The sequence below is a fragment of the Kogia breviceps genome, chromosome X, assembly GCF_026419965.1.
Source record: "Kogia breviceps isolate mKogBre1 chromosome X, mKogBre1 haplotype 1, whole genome shotgun sequence".
In the NCBI taxonomy this organism is placed as follows: Eukaryota; Metazoa; Chordata; class Mammalia; order Artiodactyla; family Physeteridae; genus Kogia; species Kogia breviceps.
Genome location: NC_081330.1, coordinates 41,402,404 through 41,419,763, shown reverse-complemented (window position 1 = coordinate 41,419,763; position 17,360 = coordinate 41,402,404). Strand labels below are relative to the sequence as shown.

General features: G+C 41.8%; 1 protein-coding gene and 1 long non-coding RNA gene across 2 annotated transcripts; both read left to right on the top strand.

Annotated features, from left to right (window-relative positions):
- The first annotated feature begins 1,900 nt into the window (after positions 1 to 1,900).
- Positions 1,901 to 2,430, top strand: LOC131748065 (histone H2B-like). The gene has a single exon (XM_059050160.2). The coding sequence runs from the start codon at positions 1,901 to 1,903 to the stop codon at positions 2,333 to 2,335; it is 435 nt and encodes a 144-aa protein (XP_058906143.1). The 3' UTR covers positions 2,336 to 2,430.
- Positions 2,431 to 11,230: 8,800 nt separating this feature from the next.
- LOC136793428 (uncharacterized) lies at positions 11,231 to 15,750 on the top strand. The gene is made up of 3 exons (XR_010838679.1): positions 11,231 to 11,335; positions 12,267 to 12,470; positions 15,562 to 15,750. It is a non-coding gene; the product is annotated as an uncharacterized lncRNA (long non-coding RNA).
- Positions 15,751 to 17,360: the final 1,610 nt, after the last annotated feature.

Sequence of the window (17,360 nt, the reverse complement as noted above, 5' to 3'; positions counted from 1 at the left end):
CTCATCCCATCCTCAGATGGCAATCCTGATTAACATTCCTACATCATTAACCCCATCTCAGTGCCGGCTTCCTTCTAGAGCTTAACTGAGAAATAAAGACTTTTGAGAAAAATGAAATCTTACCGTGTTTACATCGGCTGACACCATGTTAAAGGAACTTCTAAAGAATGTGATTTAGGAAGATGGAGAAAGATCACAGCAGATGATCTGAGATGCAGGTAGGAATGTTAATAGAATAAATTAGCAAGTAGAGGTAAATGTAAAACAATGACTGTATACAAAAGTTGCAATAATGATGGCAGTTCCTTTGAAGAATCAAGTAAGCGAGACATAGCTAAATACTGCAATGATGCAACACTTGGGTGATCAGAGTGTCCAATGAGAGCAGCTCATGTCCTGTTCACTGGTTCGGCCAGTGGTGGACTGGAAGCTTCTGAGCCACAACGTTTGGCTCAATGTGGGAAAGTGACCAGGGAAAAACAAATAAAAGCATTCTTGGGAGGTTCAGACTTGGAGATTGTGGAGGAAACTGGAGGGGTTCCTTCCCTGTTGTTTGCTTGCTAGCTTGTTTTTAATCACTGTAAGTTCATGATTTGAATTCAGACATTGTACTGTATGTGTCTCTTGTCCCTTGTATACAAATAAGGGAAGGATTTGACTCCTAACACATCAAGTGGGATTTTTGTATTTTCATTGGTAAATGGGATTCTTCAGAAATAAGGAACAGAAAGCTTCCTTCACTGGTTTTATCATCATATTACATTTTCTGGTAATAAAGATTAGCTTTCCCCTTTCATAACTGGAAACATTTTATGAGCAGTCGAATTGGGAGTTCTTTGAAAGTGCAAATGGAAACAGCTTTGGAATCTTGACCATTTCCGATGAAACCACATTGATGAACCCCCCTGTTTGTCAATTCTTCTTAAGTCATTTTTTGATTGAAATTCTGCAATTCATTGGTAAGGAAACACATTAAAGAAATGCCTTTGTCTGTATTGTCATGTATTCTTGCAAGAAATATGCTTTTATTTTAAAGAACTTCCCATTTATTCTTTCCATTCTTCCGATGGTGTTTTCTTAGAGAATTAAAGTAATCATTGATTTCAATCAACAACTCTTAGGTTTGTTCACAAATTCAGGCATGTGGGGTATTTTGAGGACCTAAGGAATGTTAAGAACATTTTATATTTGAGAAATCTTTAAGTATTTTTACTAATTTTAAAAGTACTCCCATTTCTATTTGTGTTCCAACTTTGGACAATATGGCTTTGAGATTTCAATTTTTTCTAGTTCACTGGGGGTTTTGATCATAATTGGAGGCAGTAGATGGTCAGTTATGTCCCATGATTTTGAGGAGCACTCTGCAGACCATGTCAGAGACTTCCAGCTCAAGCTACAGAGGCTCAGCCATGGAAAGACAAGCTACTATGTGGGAGTAAAGTGGCCGCCAAGTGGCTAAAGTCATTCTGATGGTGGCAATGACTAGAGTTAGCGAGGTCAGACTCGCTCAGGAAGCTCAAACTGATTTTTCTTCAGTGTAGGTGACCTGGGTGACATCTTTTCAGAGTTCTCCTGCATAAATTGTAGGCATAAATCAGCTGAGGTGAACTTTGCCTAACATGGGACATAGTTCCAAGATTTTCTGGTAGAGTTCACTGAAAGTTTAAAGGTCACCAGATTTCCACTGTGAATGGTTGACTGGAGGCCAAGCAGGGGGCCATCCAATCACACGTGACATGGGGTGCCTTAGTGACAGGCCTCCCTGCTTTGCATTTTGCCCAATCAGATATGAACATTGCCCGTGACGTCAGAGAAGGCAGGGAGTATAAACCGGCCAACGGCCCTCAACTGCCACACTGTCCTCTCCTTCCCTCTGAGCTGTGGGGAAGACGATTCCGACATGGCTGAGCCTTCGTCTGTGACGTCTGAAGAAAGCCTGGGCACCAAGGAAGCCGAGCCCTTCGAAGCCGAGCCAAAGAACCCGAAGCGGAAGACAGCGAAGCGCAAGACGGCGAAGCGCAAGACGGTGAAGCGCCAGCGCCGCCGCTCTGACGGCTTCGACAGCTTTGCCGCCTATTTCCGCAGGGTGCTGAAGCAGGTCCACCAGGGCCTGAGCCTCTCGCAGGAGGCCGTGAAGGTCATGGATTCGTTCGTTAAGGACATCTTCGAGCAAATCGCCACCGAGGCGGCGCGCCTGGTCCGCTCCAGCAAGCGCTCCACCCTCAGCTGCAGAGAGATCCAGACCTCCGTGCGTCTGCTGCTGCCTGGGGAGATGGGCAAGCTCGCCGTGTCCAACGCCAACAAGGCCGTCATCACATACACCACCGGCAAATGACCTGCCTCCGGACCACCTGAGCATCGCAAATCAAAGGCTCCTTTCGATATGGGAACATATGTATATGTATAGCTGATCCACTTTGTTGTGAAGCAGAAACTAACACACCGTTGTAAAACAGTTATACTCCAATAAAGATGTTAAAATAAAAGGCTCTTGGGCTTCCCTGGTGGCGCAATGGTTGGGAGTCCGCCTGCCGATGCAGGGGACACGGGTTCGTGCCCCGGTCTGGGAGGATCCCACGTGCTGCGGAGCGGCTGGGCCCGTGAGCCATGGCCGCTGAGCCTGTGCATCCGGAGCCTGCGCTCCGCAAGGGGGGAGGCCACAGCAGTGAGAGGCCCGTGTACCACAAAAATAAATAAATAAATAAAATAAAATAAAAAAAATAAAAGGCTCTTTTCAGAGCCATTCACTTGGCGGGGAAAAGACCTGTAGCTCTCAAGAGTCCGATCCACTCGGTTTTTGCCCCGTGCCATACTGTCCATCTTTAAAACATTTCTACCCTGAGGGAAATATAAACCTCATCAACTCTGCTTGAGTATAAGTCTGCAGTGCCATTCGTTCCATGGAAAATCGCAAACATTTCTTAAACATATTGCATCTCGTCACTTTCCTAAATGGTCATTTCTATTCGTGGTTTCTCTGTCACCCATTTTAGGGATCTTTATGGTCAAAATTCTTTCCATAAAAATTCCACTGACCTTTTGAATTGTCATTCACCCACCTGTATATAGCCGTATCATCCAGGGATTTTTATCTGGGATATAGTAACCGATAAAGTGCAGTAGCAGATATAAAAATCACACTTACATGTTCATACTCGTTCAACATATCTGAAATCTGAATTCAGATTTTAAATACATGCAATAGGACACAACGCAATGTAAAATTAGATAAATCTAATTTTCTAGAATCAAGCACTATACCTTCTGAAATTTCTATTCTACCTATTTCAGATTCCTCTGGTTCTATTTTTTTTTTTCCAGCCTATAACTTTTCGATATTTATCCAAACACCTTGACTGAACCGAAGTGCAGCTGCGTGGATGATGGGATGGTCCAATGACAGCAGCTGTAGCCAGCATGTGCAGAGCAGCAGCCAATGAGGGACTGACAGCCCGTGAGCCAAAGCAATCAGCCCTAAGTGTGGTGGGGTGACCAGGGCTGAACCACAAACAGCCATCCTGTGATACTCAGACCAGAGATCGAGCGGGAAAGAGGTGTGATTGCCTCATTGTTATTTTTTCCCTTTAATTAGCTGCTTTTAACCATGGTGATTTCAGTACAGGCATCCAGATCTGGTAGTGGGACATGTCTCTACCTACTTGCCTGAAAATAAGAGGAGGATGTTCAGCAATTAAGAGAACTAAGATGACTCCTTTCTTTTTTGTTGTTGTTTTTTTTTGCTTTATTGGTTGGATATTTTTAATATGGAATTAGACAAAATATTTTTGAAAATTAAAGAGAATTTAATAGAAATAATGCCATAGAAACAAAGATATTGTTTTACAAATATCAGTTTTCAGAGATTATAAATGATTAGGTACCCAAATAACATATGTAATATAATCATTTAAGTAGTGAAAAATTTGACTTTTGGAACAGAATATACTAACAACTATGTAGACTAAAGATTGAACGGCAGAAGTTAGGTTGTACAGGAAAAAAGACAACAATGACTATTTTGATCTTTATTCTCATTACACACTGCATATACATCAGGAAGTGATAAATGAAGTCTTTATTACAGGGTGTGCTTAGGAATCTAAGATACGGCAAACACACACTTAGGATTGTCATTTGTACATTTCCAACACCAGGTTTCACAAAGAAATCTGAATCCAGCAAACTGAAATTTCCAGAGTGGTCAAAAATTTTAGAAAGAATATGAGATTTGCTAATAACTTTCAGTTTACTTGAAATACATAAGAATTGAAGAATTAGAATATATCTAAGACAGAAGGGGTAATATTAGTTGTTCTTGAAATAAAAATATAGATATTTGCTTGGAATGTTATAGCTTTGGGGACACATATACTATATTATATGTATTATATATGTAATATATAATTTACAATCTCATGTATGTTTGGGTTTTATATTTTTATTTTCTTTAACATCCTTATTGGGGTATAATTGCTTTACAATGGTGTATTAGTTTCTGCCTTATAGCAAAGTGAATCAGCTATACATATACCTACTTCCCCATACCTCCTTCCTCTTACGTCTCCCTCCCACCCTCTCTATCCCACCCTTCTAGGTGGTCACAAAGCACCAAGCTGTTCTCCCTGTGCTATGCGGCTGCTTCCCACTATCTATCTATTATACATTTGGTAGTGTATATATGTCCATGCCACTCTCTCACTTTGTCCCAGCCTACCCTTCTCCCTCCCCGTGTCCTCACGTCCATTCTCTCGTAGGTCTGCGTCTTTATTGCCATCCTGCCCCTAGGTGCTTCATAACATTTTTCTTTATTTAGATTCCATATATATGTGTTAGCATACGGTATTTGTTTTTCTCTTTCTGACTTACTTCACTGTGTATGACAGACTCTAGGTCCATCCACCTCACTACAAATAACTCAATTTCCTTTCTTTTCATGGCTGGGTAATATTCCATTGTACGTATGTGCCACATCTTTATCCATTCATCTGTAAGATGACTCCTTTCTTTCTTCAAGTAATTTGAGTGTTAATGCTTATGATAATATTTATGGAATTTAATATCCATCGTGTTTCCTTCTTGGTGCATTGACTTTTTTTCCTTTTGTTTTTCCATACGTATGTTGCTGAATTTTATTGTACTTGCTGATTTTCCAATTCCTTATCTCTTTAATTGATTTCTAACTTCCTGCATCGTTGGAGAGAGAGAATGCACTCCATGATGCCAATCCTTTGTTATTTATTAAGGTTTTCATTAGAACTCAATATTTCTTCATATTTTAAATAATTTATTTTGATCTTTAAAAATAAGCAACAAGGACATGCTGGACCGAACAGGGAAATATAACAATTTCTTTGGTAATAACTTTAAACAGAGTATAATACACAAAACTATTGCCTCACTGAGCTGTAAAGCTGAACTAATGTAATATTGTAACTCAACTATACTTCAATAAAACTTTTAAGAATAATAAAAATGAATACTTCTCAGTAACCCTGCATGAGGATGTACAAACTTGTGCAGGATGTCCCTCTCAGCCAATAAATGAGAGAAAAACTAGTGAAAGTAGAGAATTCCAACCTTTTCTTGAACCCAGGTTTAGTGCTTCTCTAGGTCAGTCTTGATAGATCTCTATAAGGTTTAAATTATTTTCCTGTTTCCCATTTTATTCTCATTCTCTCACCTCTGTACTGTGGAATGCACCAGAATTTTTTTTTTTAATGTGTGATATGCAATAAATAAAGTGAAGAAGCATATATACCCATCCATTACATCTATTATAATTTTCCAACCTATCCCAATTTAAGCATACCTAAAATATATAAATGGGGACAGATATATAGTACAGAAATGGAAAAAGAAAATTTTCACAAACATTTCACGTTTCTAATTCCCTGGTTTCTGAAATTATTTTAAAAATTCCTACAGATGTATCTAATCAGTTCTTTCCGAGCAGAGACTCTTTCCATCTTTAAAACACAAACTTTCGTGACCTGCAATTTTAAATCCAACGGAGTGCGTCCAGTGAGAGCAGCACAAGCTCCTGTCTCCACTGGGGGAGTGGCAGCCTTTGAGCCACAGCCACTGGCTCAAAGTGTGGTCCAGTGAGCCCAGCTGAACAGATAATAGCCTTTTTTGTTAATCAACCTGGAGATTAAGGGGAAGGGAACTGTGATACTTTGCCTTTTTTGGTGTTGTTCCTTACTTATGGTTAATCATGGGGATTTAAGTACATGAATCCAGAGCAAGTCATTTCCTCAGACCCGTGCATCAGTTTAGAGGCGGATTATCAGCCATATAAGACTTAAGATGTCTCCTTTTACCTGAAGTGGTTTGAATGTTAAGGTTGATGTCAAGGTTCATATCTTTTCCATTGTTTTTTCTTTGTGCCCCATGATGATTTTTATTTGTGTCATTTTTCTATAAGTGTATTGCCAACTTTCAAAGATCTTGATAATTTTTCATTGTTTCTTTTTAAACGGATTTCTTGCTTCCTACATCTGTTGAAAGAGAACATTCTGTGGGATTTAATCCTTTGCTATATATTCTGATTTGCTTTAAAGCTCAATACTTCATCATGATTGTGAAGTGTTTCATTGAACTTTTAAAATAAGTTGTAAATAACCCTTTTGTCTAGGATGTAGAAGTTTGTAAAGGATGTCTCTCTCACGCAAAGAATGAGACAAAAGCTATATAAAGTATTAAATTCAAAAATTTCTTGGGCTCATGTTCTGGAGAGACCAAAACCAAATTATTCTACCTTGGACAGAACACCACTTGCTGAAGAGGAGAATGGGGGGCAGGACAGGACACTAAAGAGAGTTCGGCGCTTATTGCAAGCATGAAGGGGGCCGCTATTACCTCCAAAGCTCTTCTTGAGCTCAACAGAAATAAGATTTAGGCAAACAAGTCCCCTCGTGAAGTTCATTTCTTATTACGATTCTGGAATCTTGGAAATTAGAATAAAAGTATTTGGAAAAAAAAAGAGTTTGCTGAAAAACTTACTATTAAAATCTACCAAGAAATCGAGTGCATACTTTCCTCAACAACTAGAAGTTCTTGTACACACTGGAAAAAAATTTCAGAAGACAAAACTCTTTGCGGAGCCGGGTGCCTTTTGACAGGAACAAGTGTGGAGCAGTTTGAAAAGAGTTGACTTCAGAAAAATCACGAGATTTCTATCATATTAATGGTTGCTGCTTCAAAATGATAGTTTTTCTCCATATAAAACAGATGTATTACCAAAGTTATTTTTTGCATGCTACTCTCATAGCTCTGGTCACACCTGAAAGGTAATTCTAAGAGATGTAATACACCAGGACACTGCTACCGTGCTTCGGGGGTTTTGCATTTGTAAATGCAGAAATGAAAGAGCAGCATTATTGAAACCCGCTTCATGTGCAGCATAATGGGTGTGGAGAGTGAAGACTGCAAGGGCAAGAGTGAGAAAAACATATGAAGTTGGGAAAGCACAGAAGATAATGGCATTTTGGTTATTGTGGTGGTTGAATATGGGAAGCGGGAGTGAGGGATTGTGATCATCCACTTCAGTGGGTGCTTGAGGAAAGAAGGGCACCTAGTGAGCAATCGCGATCTAACGCTGTGGTTTACTGTAAAGACAAACCGAGGGAGAGCCCTCACTGCCTAATCAACTAATTAGAACCATTAACGCGTGGATAATAGTATGGCTAGGACAAAAATACCGCCTTCGAACTCTTTTCTCCACTACCCATGGTATGGAATTCATTGAAAGTGTGGACCCAAACATGGCAAACGAATAACTAAATGCGAACGTTCCAGCAAGAAAATCTATCGCAGATCCTAATCTACCCGGAAATAATGTAATCCTGGAACTGAAGGGTCTGCTCGCACTTGTTCAGGTAAACTGTTTCTATACTTTTCAGCCTTTACTCCACCTCGTGGATACAGGCCTCGGATGATGGGAGGTCCAATCAGAGAAGCTGAAGCACCACTCCTCTCTGAATCAGCCAATGAGAGGCCAGCAACGGTGCGCCACCACCATTGGTCCGAAGTTCAAGCTGGACCTCTGGGCTGAAGGAGTAAGTGCCTTCGTGGGTGTTCGGCCTTGGTAACAAAGAGGGTATCAGGTGTGATTCTTTGCTTGCTCTTTGCTTGCTTCGTTGTATGTTTCTAATCGGGCTGGTGCCCTGGGGCTGATGTACAAAATGCCAGAGATTGGTTTCCTTGAAGGACGCGTACATAACGGCTGACACTTCTGGAGGTCGGAAATCGAAATCACGATGTCAGCGGGTTTGGCTCCTTCAGACTGCTGTGAAGGAAGCCTGTGTTCCAGGCCTCTCTCCTTGGCTTGTGGAGATGGCAGAGACACCCCTCCATCTGTTCCCCGTTTTCTCCCTCTAGGAGGGTGTCTATGTCCATATTTCCCCTTTTAATATGGATACAGGTCATGTTGTATTCGGGGTCATCCTAATGAAGGCAGTTTAAGTTGATTACTTCTGTAGAGATCCTATCTCTGTATAGAATCATTTGTCAGGTGGGTGCAAAGGTGTAGGACAACAACATAGGAGCCTTAGGGAGAAAGAATTCAACCCGCCAAGACATGAATTTTGAGGTAGAGGTGGGCATATCTCCTGACCCCTCCATTCTGTTAAGAGAACACTGGTTCTGTTCACACATAAACACTGGTTTGATGCTTACGAGGTGGTGTAGTAACAGATCTGAGTTCTTCCAACACATGTAAACATAGAATATTGATGGAAAGTCTTACTTAAACAGATCTTTATGGTGAATTAATGCATTCAGATCCCTGAGCTATGTGGGAAAAAATGCATTTTTTTTAATCATAGAACATCATTTACCAATTCCTGCATTGTAAATTACTTCAATACTTAGTGGACTAAAGCAGCAGTTATTTATTATTTCTCATGTATCTATGGGCCAGCTGAAAGCTTCTGCCGTTTTGGGTGGTGCCTGTCAGGATTTTCGTGTAGCCCTCCTTTCTTGTCTCATCATCCCGGGTACAGTTCATCTGCCATTGCTTCAAATTTAATAGTGTATAGAAAGGACTTTCCTCTGTGTGCTAAAATTGCTGTTTGATGGTGAGCAGTGTTTTGTCGGTACTCCTATAAGCATAATAATAAAAAAAGAGAACAGTGCTGACTGCTTATGGGAAAATAAGGTGACACATTCCACGTAATTTTCCTCAAGAATTTGAAGAGTGAATAGTTTTTATCACTTTTACGAAGTTTCTGACTTACCACCACTGTGAAGAGGGAAGATATTCTATCATTTCAGTCCTTATAAGTGCTTTAAGATGTGAATTGCGATTTGTTTAAGACACCAGTGTCTCTTGAGTTATGTCTGGCCTTCGTTTAATACTCTGAAAATAACTTGTAAAATTCCCTGTTGATTAGGATGTGAAAACAGGAAAGGTACACCACGCACCCAGTGAGACATATTATGGACAACCTACTGAAATCAGGCCCTGAGAAAAGGGATAGCACCGTCATGGCAGACAAAATGGAAAATGTTTTGTTAATGTTTTCAGAAACCCACAAACTCAGGAGAAAGAATTGGGCAAGTCAGGATACTAGAGAGTGCGTGACCACTCTGAGGTGTGTGGCTGTGCAGGGGGCCCTTGCCTGATGGAGGGGAGCTCAAAAATTCTCTTTTCCCTGGTCCAGTGGAGAACTCTGTCGGGCCCTTAGCCCTGAAAAACTGTCCTTGGGACCATCAGACAAAGGATTTATGATAAGTGAGCCACTGGTATGGGAATCTTATTTTTTTTACATTCTTGAATGTGATAAGAATGGTAGGAAAATATTTCAAGGAAGAAAAAGGATCGGGAACCCAAGGAGACCAGGACCAACTACCACCAAAGGACCTGCGGGTAAATCCCTCTCTGTGGTACCTCCAAATGATCTTACACACCGGAAACCGAATTTTGGATGAGCGAAACTCTAGGAAAGTCTCAAGGATGACCGGCACACGGGAAATGTAAGAAAGAGAGGAATACAGCGGTATGATGTTGAAGAGGATAAAACCAAAGACGTACATGTGTGAGTACTGATTTCCAAAGGTGATTAAGGAGAAAGGGCACCCCGTGAGTAAACATGATCTAACAGTGTGGTTTACTGAAATGATAAACTAAGGGAAAGAGCTTTACGGCTTAAACAACTAATGATAAGCGTCGACTCTGGGAAAATAATATTATAAGGACAAACATAAGCCATTCAAACTTTTGCAACGTAACTAGTGTGATGGAACTCATTTCAAAGCAGAATCGAGGACCCAAACACAGCCCGGAAATCATGAAAGCAAATTGTCCAAGGAAAAATACCTATCCAAGGTGGAAGAACCTGAAGTTACTAATCTGACTGGTTCAGATAAATGGTAGTGCGTTCTGTTCCCCCCACGAGTGCCTTCTCCTGTTCTTGGAAACAGAAACCTTTTTGACATGCACCGCGGCATCGTGGGGAGGATGCTGCAAACATCCAATCAGAGCAGCCGAAGCACCACTCTAGATCGGTTCAGCCAATGAAAAGCCTGCAGCTCCTGAGGCCTAGCTATGGACTGAAAGTGTGAAGAGTTGTCCTGGGCTTGAAGCAAAAAAAAGTCTTCCGGGCACGTGCAGCTTTTGAGATTGAGGGGAGAAAGGGATGTGATTCCTTGCCTTTGGGCGAAAATATGAGACTGTGACCCAGTGTAAACCAATAAGAGCCTTCTTGGGAGATTCGGCCTTTAGAGATTATGGAGTACACAAGAACGTTTCATTCCCTCTGGTTTACATTGCTGGCTGGTTGTTAATCACGGTGATCTAATGGTATGAATTCAGAGACTGTACTGGACATGTCTTTGGTCCCATGCATCAAAATATGGCAAGAGGGCCCTCTGGCGGCGCCGGGGGGTGCGGACGGCCTCTCCCGCCTCCGCGCGCTCGCGTGCGCGCCCGCCCGCCCGCGGCGGCCCCACGCACTCCGCCGCTTCGGCCATCGCGCCGCTCAGGCGGTCGCTCGGCGGCCCGCGGCCGGGGCCCTGGCGTGCAGCGCGGGCCTCGGCGGGGCCCAGCGCCACGGCCCGGGAGGATGCGGCCCTGGGCGGCCCGGGAGCTGAGCATGGCCCCTGCGCCGTCCCCCGCGGGCCCCAGCCTCTGGAACCGCGGCTGCCGCCCGGACCCCAATACATATGACTTCCAAGCCAAGTTCCCACTGGATACCTACCCTACAGTGTCTTAGATGAGGAGGGCAGCAACCTGAGGCAGCAGAAGCTTGGCTGGCAGCGGGCCCAAATTTCAAAAAAAGAAAAACAAAACAAACAAAACAACACTGTGGCAACAAGTTGATTACGAGTATTTCAAGTAAGATTTTGTACAAACTCATTTGTAAAAAGGAGTCTTCCGAAATTGGCAGTAGTAAGCTATTTTCACTGGTATCATTCCATTCCTTTTTCTAGTAACACAAATTGGCTTTTGCCCCTTCATGACTGAAACCGTTTTCTTGCGGTAGGATTAGCTGTCCCTTAAAAGTCCAAGAGGAAACACTGTTGGAAGCCTAGTCATTTGGGGATGAAACCACACTGATGACCCACATTTCTCCAGTTCTTCTAAAGTCCCTTTTTGGTTCAATTTCTGTAACTTATTTGCCCATGAATACATTTAAATATGCCTTTGATTGTATTATCTTAGGCTCTTGAAAGTAATTTGATCTTAATTTTTAAGTATGTCCAATTTATTGATTCCTTTTCTCTCCTCTGGTGGTTTCTTAAAGAATAGCGACATTGTTGTGTGGGTTTTTTTGTTTGTTTGTTTGTTTTCCAACCAAGCTGTCTTATATTTATCCTCCATTCGAGGTATTTCAGGGAATCAAAGAATGTTAAAAAAAAGAATTTTTAATTGGTTAACCATTAATTAGTTTTAATCATTTTATGAGTAACCGTTTTTCATTTGTGTTCTCGGTGTGAGGACTGTGATATTGCTCTTTCTTCCACCTGTATATAGCAGGATCATCCAGAGATTCTTATGTGAGATAAAGTAACCGATCAAAGGCAGTGACAGATATAAAATCCACACGTACCCGTTTATTCTCCTTCAACATATCTCAAATCCTAATTCAATTCAATACATAAAATAGGACCCCAAAGCACTGTAACCTGAGAGAAAACTAATTTTCTAGAGTCAAGCACCAAACCTTGTGAAATGTCTTTGCACCTAATTCAGATTTCTCTGAATCTTTTTGTTTTTATGTTTATTTTTTCTTTTTGCGGTGTTTCCCGTTTCGGTTTTCATCCAGAAATCTTGACTGAACTGCAGTTGTGCATGGCTGAAGGGATCATCCACTGACAGCAGCTGTAACCAGTATCTCCAGAGCGGCAGCCCACCAGGGACTGGCAGCCCGTGAGCCAAAGCAACTGGCCCAGCGTGTGGTGGGGCGTCCAGAGCTGAACTAATAACAGCCTTCCTGTGATACTCAGCCCGGAGATCAAGTTGGAAAGAGGTGTGATAGTTCACTTGTGGTTTTTCCCTTCAAGTAGTAGCTTTTAACCATGGTGGTCTAAGTACAGTCATCCAGATCTGGAGGGGTGGGGCATGTCTCTCGCTCCTTGCATGAAAGTAAGAGGAGGGTGTTCAGCAGTTAAGATAACTAAGGTGACTCCTTCCTCTACCTCAAGTAATTTGAATGTTAATGCTTCTAATAATATTTATTGAAGTTCATATCCATTGTGTTTTCTTCTTGGTGCATTGACTTTTGTGTGTGTGTCTTTTCTCTTTCTATAAATACGTTGCTGAATTTCAAAGGATTTGTTGATTTTCCCATTCCGTTTTTCAAAAAAGTGTATTTCTGGCTTCCCACGTCGCTGGAGAGAGAGAAGGCACTCCATGACTAGAGTCCTTTGTAATTTACTCTGGTTTTCAGTAGAGATTCATATTTCATATATTTAAAACTATTCATTTGGCATTTTAAAATAAGCAACAAGGATATGCTGTACAGCAGAGGGAAATATAGCAGTTCTTTAATAATCACTTCAAAAAGAGTATAATGTATAAAACTTTTGAATCACTTGGTATAAACCTGAACTGATATAATATTGTAACTGGCCTATACTTTGAGAAAAGATCGAGAAATTCAAAGGATATTCTCAGTACCGCTGGAGTAGGATGTACCAACCTGTGAAGGCTGTCCCTCTCAGCCACACAAAGAGAGAAAAGCTAGATAGACTACAATATTCCAACCTTTTCTTGAAGCCAGTTTTAGTGCTTTCTCTATGTCGGGCTTTATAGAGTCTTATGAGGCCTAACTCATTTACCTATGAATTGCATTTCCCAATTTATTCTCATCCTCCCGTGAGCGTATTATGGAATTTTTCAGTAGTATTTTGTGTGTGACATGCAATAGAAAGTGTGGAGGAGCAGCTGTGTACATCAACTACCCCTATTCTACAGTTTCAACATATCCCAGTTTCAGCACACGTCGAAATATATACACGGGGACTGAAAAGAGCTTACAGAAGTGGCAAAACACAATTTTCCCGAACATTTCACTTTTCTGATTCCCTGGTTTGGGAAACTATTTAAAGAATTCCCACAGATGCATCTAATCAGTTCTTCCCTAGCAGCAGAGAATCTTTCCCTCTTTACATGAAACCTTTCAGGACCTGCAGTTTTTCATCCTTTGGAGAATGTCCAGTGAGAGCAGCTCATGCTCCGGTCTCCACTGGGGGTCTGGCAGCCTGTGAGCTCCAGCCTTCGGCTCGAAATGGTGTCCAGTGACCAGGGCTGAGCAGGTAATAGTTTTTGTATGATAGTCAACCTGGAGATTAAGGGGAAAGGAACTGTGATAATTTACCTCATTTTATTTTTATTTTTTAATTTTTTGGTTCCTTACTTATGTTTAATCATGGGGATCTAAGGAGTTAAATCCAGAGGAAGTCATTTCTTCAGCCCCTTGCATCAATTTACAGGAGGTTTGTCAGCAATAGAAGACCTATTATATCTGCTTTTACCTCAAGTGGTTTGAGTGTTAAGGTTCATATCTGTTCTTTCCCATTGTTTTATCCTCGTGGCCCAGGCAGATTTTTATTTGTGTCATTTTTCTCTAAGTGTACTGCCAAGTTACAAAGAAGTTGCCGATTTACTATGCTTTTTAAACAGATTTCTGCCTTACCACGACTGTTGAGAGAGGACGATCTGTGGGATTTCAGTCCTGTGCAATACATTCCGATTTGCTTGAAAACCCAGTACTTCATCATGATTGTGCAGTGTTTCATTCGAATATGTAAAATGAGTTGTAAATGACCCTTTGGACTAGGAGGTAGAAGCCAGTAAAGGAAGTCTCTCTCAGGCAAACAATGAGACAAATGACATATAAACTACAAAAGTCCAAAATATTTGGAGGTCATTCTGTGGAGAGACCAGAAACCAAATATTCCTTCTTGGACAGAGCACCACTGGCTGAAGAGTAAAATGGGGGGTGGGGGGGCAGGACAGGACACTAGAGAGGGCTCACGCACAATTGCAAGTAAGAAGGGGGCCAATCTTGCCCCCCGCGACCTCTTTGAGATCTCTAGACATAGGATTTAGGCAAATAAAGCCCCTCATGAAGGTCATTACTTATTACTATTCGGGAAAGGTGAAACTTAAAAGGGTTTGAAAAGAGGAGCACTTGCTGCACAAGTTGCCATTAAAACCTACCATGAAATCAAGTACATACCTTCCTCTGTGTAGGAACTACAAATTGTTGTACACGCTGGGAAAAAAAATATTTCAGAACTCCAAACTCTTGGTAGAGCCAGGTGCCTTTTCTGAGAAACAAGTGTGGACCACCTTGAAGAGAGCTGACTACAGAAAATCCCTTAATGTCTAGCATGGTAATGGTTGCTGCATCAAAATGCCAGTTTCTCTCCATCCATATGAAACAGAGATGCATTACCTAGGTTATTTTAGCGTGCTGGTCACAAGGCTATGGTCTGTGTAAAAACATTCTAAGAGACCTAATACAGCAGGACACTGCTGTTGTGCTTTGCGTGTTTTGCATTTGTGGATTCAGAAATGAAATAGGATCATTTCCGTGACATATTGCAAATCCAGCATACTAGAGCTGGAGAGTGAAGACTGGGCGTGCAAGGGTGAGCAACACGTGGGAAATCGAGAAAGGAACAAAGGTGATGGGAATTTAGTTACTTATGCCCTTGAATTTGGGAAGCGGGAGTGAGAGATTGGGATTATCCACTTCAGTGGGTGCTTGAGGAAAGAAGGGCACCTAGTGAGCAATCGCGATCTAACGCTGTGGTTTACTGTAAAGACAAACCGAGGGAGAGCCCTCACTGCCTAATCAACTAATTAGAACCATTAACGCGTGGATAATAGTATGGCTAGGACAAAAATACCGCCTTCGAACTCTATTCTCCACTACCCATGGTATGGAATTCATTTAAAGTGAGGACCCAAACATGGCAAACGAATAACTAAATGCGAACGTTCCAGCAAGAAAATCTATCGCAGATCCTAATCTACCCGGAAATAATGTAATCCTGGAACTGAAGGGTCTGCTCGCACTTGTTCAGGTAAACTGTTTCTATACTTTTCAGCCTTTACTCCACCTCGTGGATACAGGCCTCGGATGATGGGAGGTCCAATCAGAGAAGCTGAAGCACCACTCCTCTCTGAATCAGCCAATGAGAGGCCAGCAACGGTGCGCCACCACCATTGGTCCGAAGTTCAAGCTGGACCTCTGGGCTGAAGGAGTAAGTGCCTTCGTGGGTGTTCGGCCTTGGTAACAAAGAGGGTATCAGGTGTGATTCTTTGCTTGCTCTTTGCTTGCTTCGTTGTATGTTTCTAATCGGGCTGGTGCCTTGGGGCTGATGTACAAAATGCCAGAGATTGGTTTCCTTGAAGGACGCGTACATAACGGCTGACACTTCTGGAGGTCGGAAGTCGAAATCACGATGTCAGCGGGTTTGGCTCCTTCAGACTGCTGTGAAGGAAGCCTGTGTTCCAGGCCTCTCTCCTTGGCTTGTGGAGATGGCACAGACACCCCTCCATCTGTTCCCCGTTTTCTCCCTCTAGGAGGGTGTCTATGTCCATATTTCCCCTTTTAATATGGATACAGGTCATGTTGTATTCGGGGTCATCCTAATGAAGGCAGTTTAAGTTGATTACTTCTGTAGAGATCCTATCTCTGTATAGAATCATTTGTCGGGTGGGTGCAAAGTTGTAGGACAACAACATAGGAGCCTTAGGGAGAAAGAATTCAACCCGCCAAGACATGAATTTTGAGGTAGAGGTGGGCATATCTCCTGACCCCTCCATTCTATTAAGAGAACACTGGCTCTGTTCACACATCGACACTGGTGTGATGCTTCCGAGGTGGTGTAGTAACAGATCTGAGTTCTTCCAACACATGTAAACATAGAATATTGATGGAAAGTCTTACTTAAACAGATCTTTATGGTGAATTAATGCATTCAGATCCCTGAGCTATGTGGGAAAAAAATGCATTTTTTTTATCATAGAACATCATTTACCAATTCCTGCATTGTAAATTACTTCAATACTTAGTGGACTAAAGCAGCAGTTATTTATTATTTCTCATGTATCTATGGGCCAGCTGAAAGCTTCTGCCGTTTTGGGTGGTGCCTGTCAGGATTTTCGTGTAGCCCTCCTTTCTTGTCTCATCATCCCGGGTACAGTTCATCTGCCATTGCTTCAAATTTAATAGTGTATAGAAAGGACTTTTCTCTGTGTGCTAAAATTGATGTTTGATGGTAAGCAGTGTTTTGTCGGTACTCCTATAAGCATAATAATAAAAAAAGAGAACAGTGCTGACTGCTAATGGGAAAATAAGGTGACACATTCCACGTAATTTTCCTCAAGAATTTGAAGAGTGAATAGTTTTTATCACTTTTACGAAGTTTCTGACTTACCACCACTGTGAAGAGGGAAGATATTCTATCATTTCAGTCCTTATAAGTGCTTTAAGATGTGAATTGCGATTTGTTTAAGACACCAGTGTCTCTTGAGTTATGTCTGGCCTTCGTTTAATACTCTGAAAATAACTTGTAAAATTCCCTGTTGATTAGGATGTGAAAACAGGAAAGGTACATCACGCACCCAGTGAGACATATTATGGACAACCTACTGAAATCAGGCCCTGAGAAAAGGGATAGCACCGTCATGGGAGACAAAACAGAAAATGTTTTGTTAATGTTTTCAGAAACCCACAAACTCAGGAGAAAGAATTGGGCAAGTCAGGATACTAGAGAGTGCGTGACCACTCTGAGTGTGTGGCTGTGCAGGGGGCCATTGCCTGATGGAGAGGAGCTCAAAAATTCTCTTTTCCCTGGTCCAGTGGAGAACTCTGTCGGACCCTTAGCCCTGAAAAACTGTC

Excerpts from the sequence above, each read along its gene's own strand:
- LOC131748065 (XM_059050160.2), top strand. The coding sequence starts at position 1,901 with ATGGCTGAGCCTTCGTCTGTGACGTCTGAAGAAAGCCTGGGCACCAAG.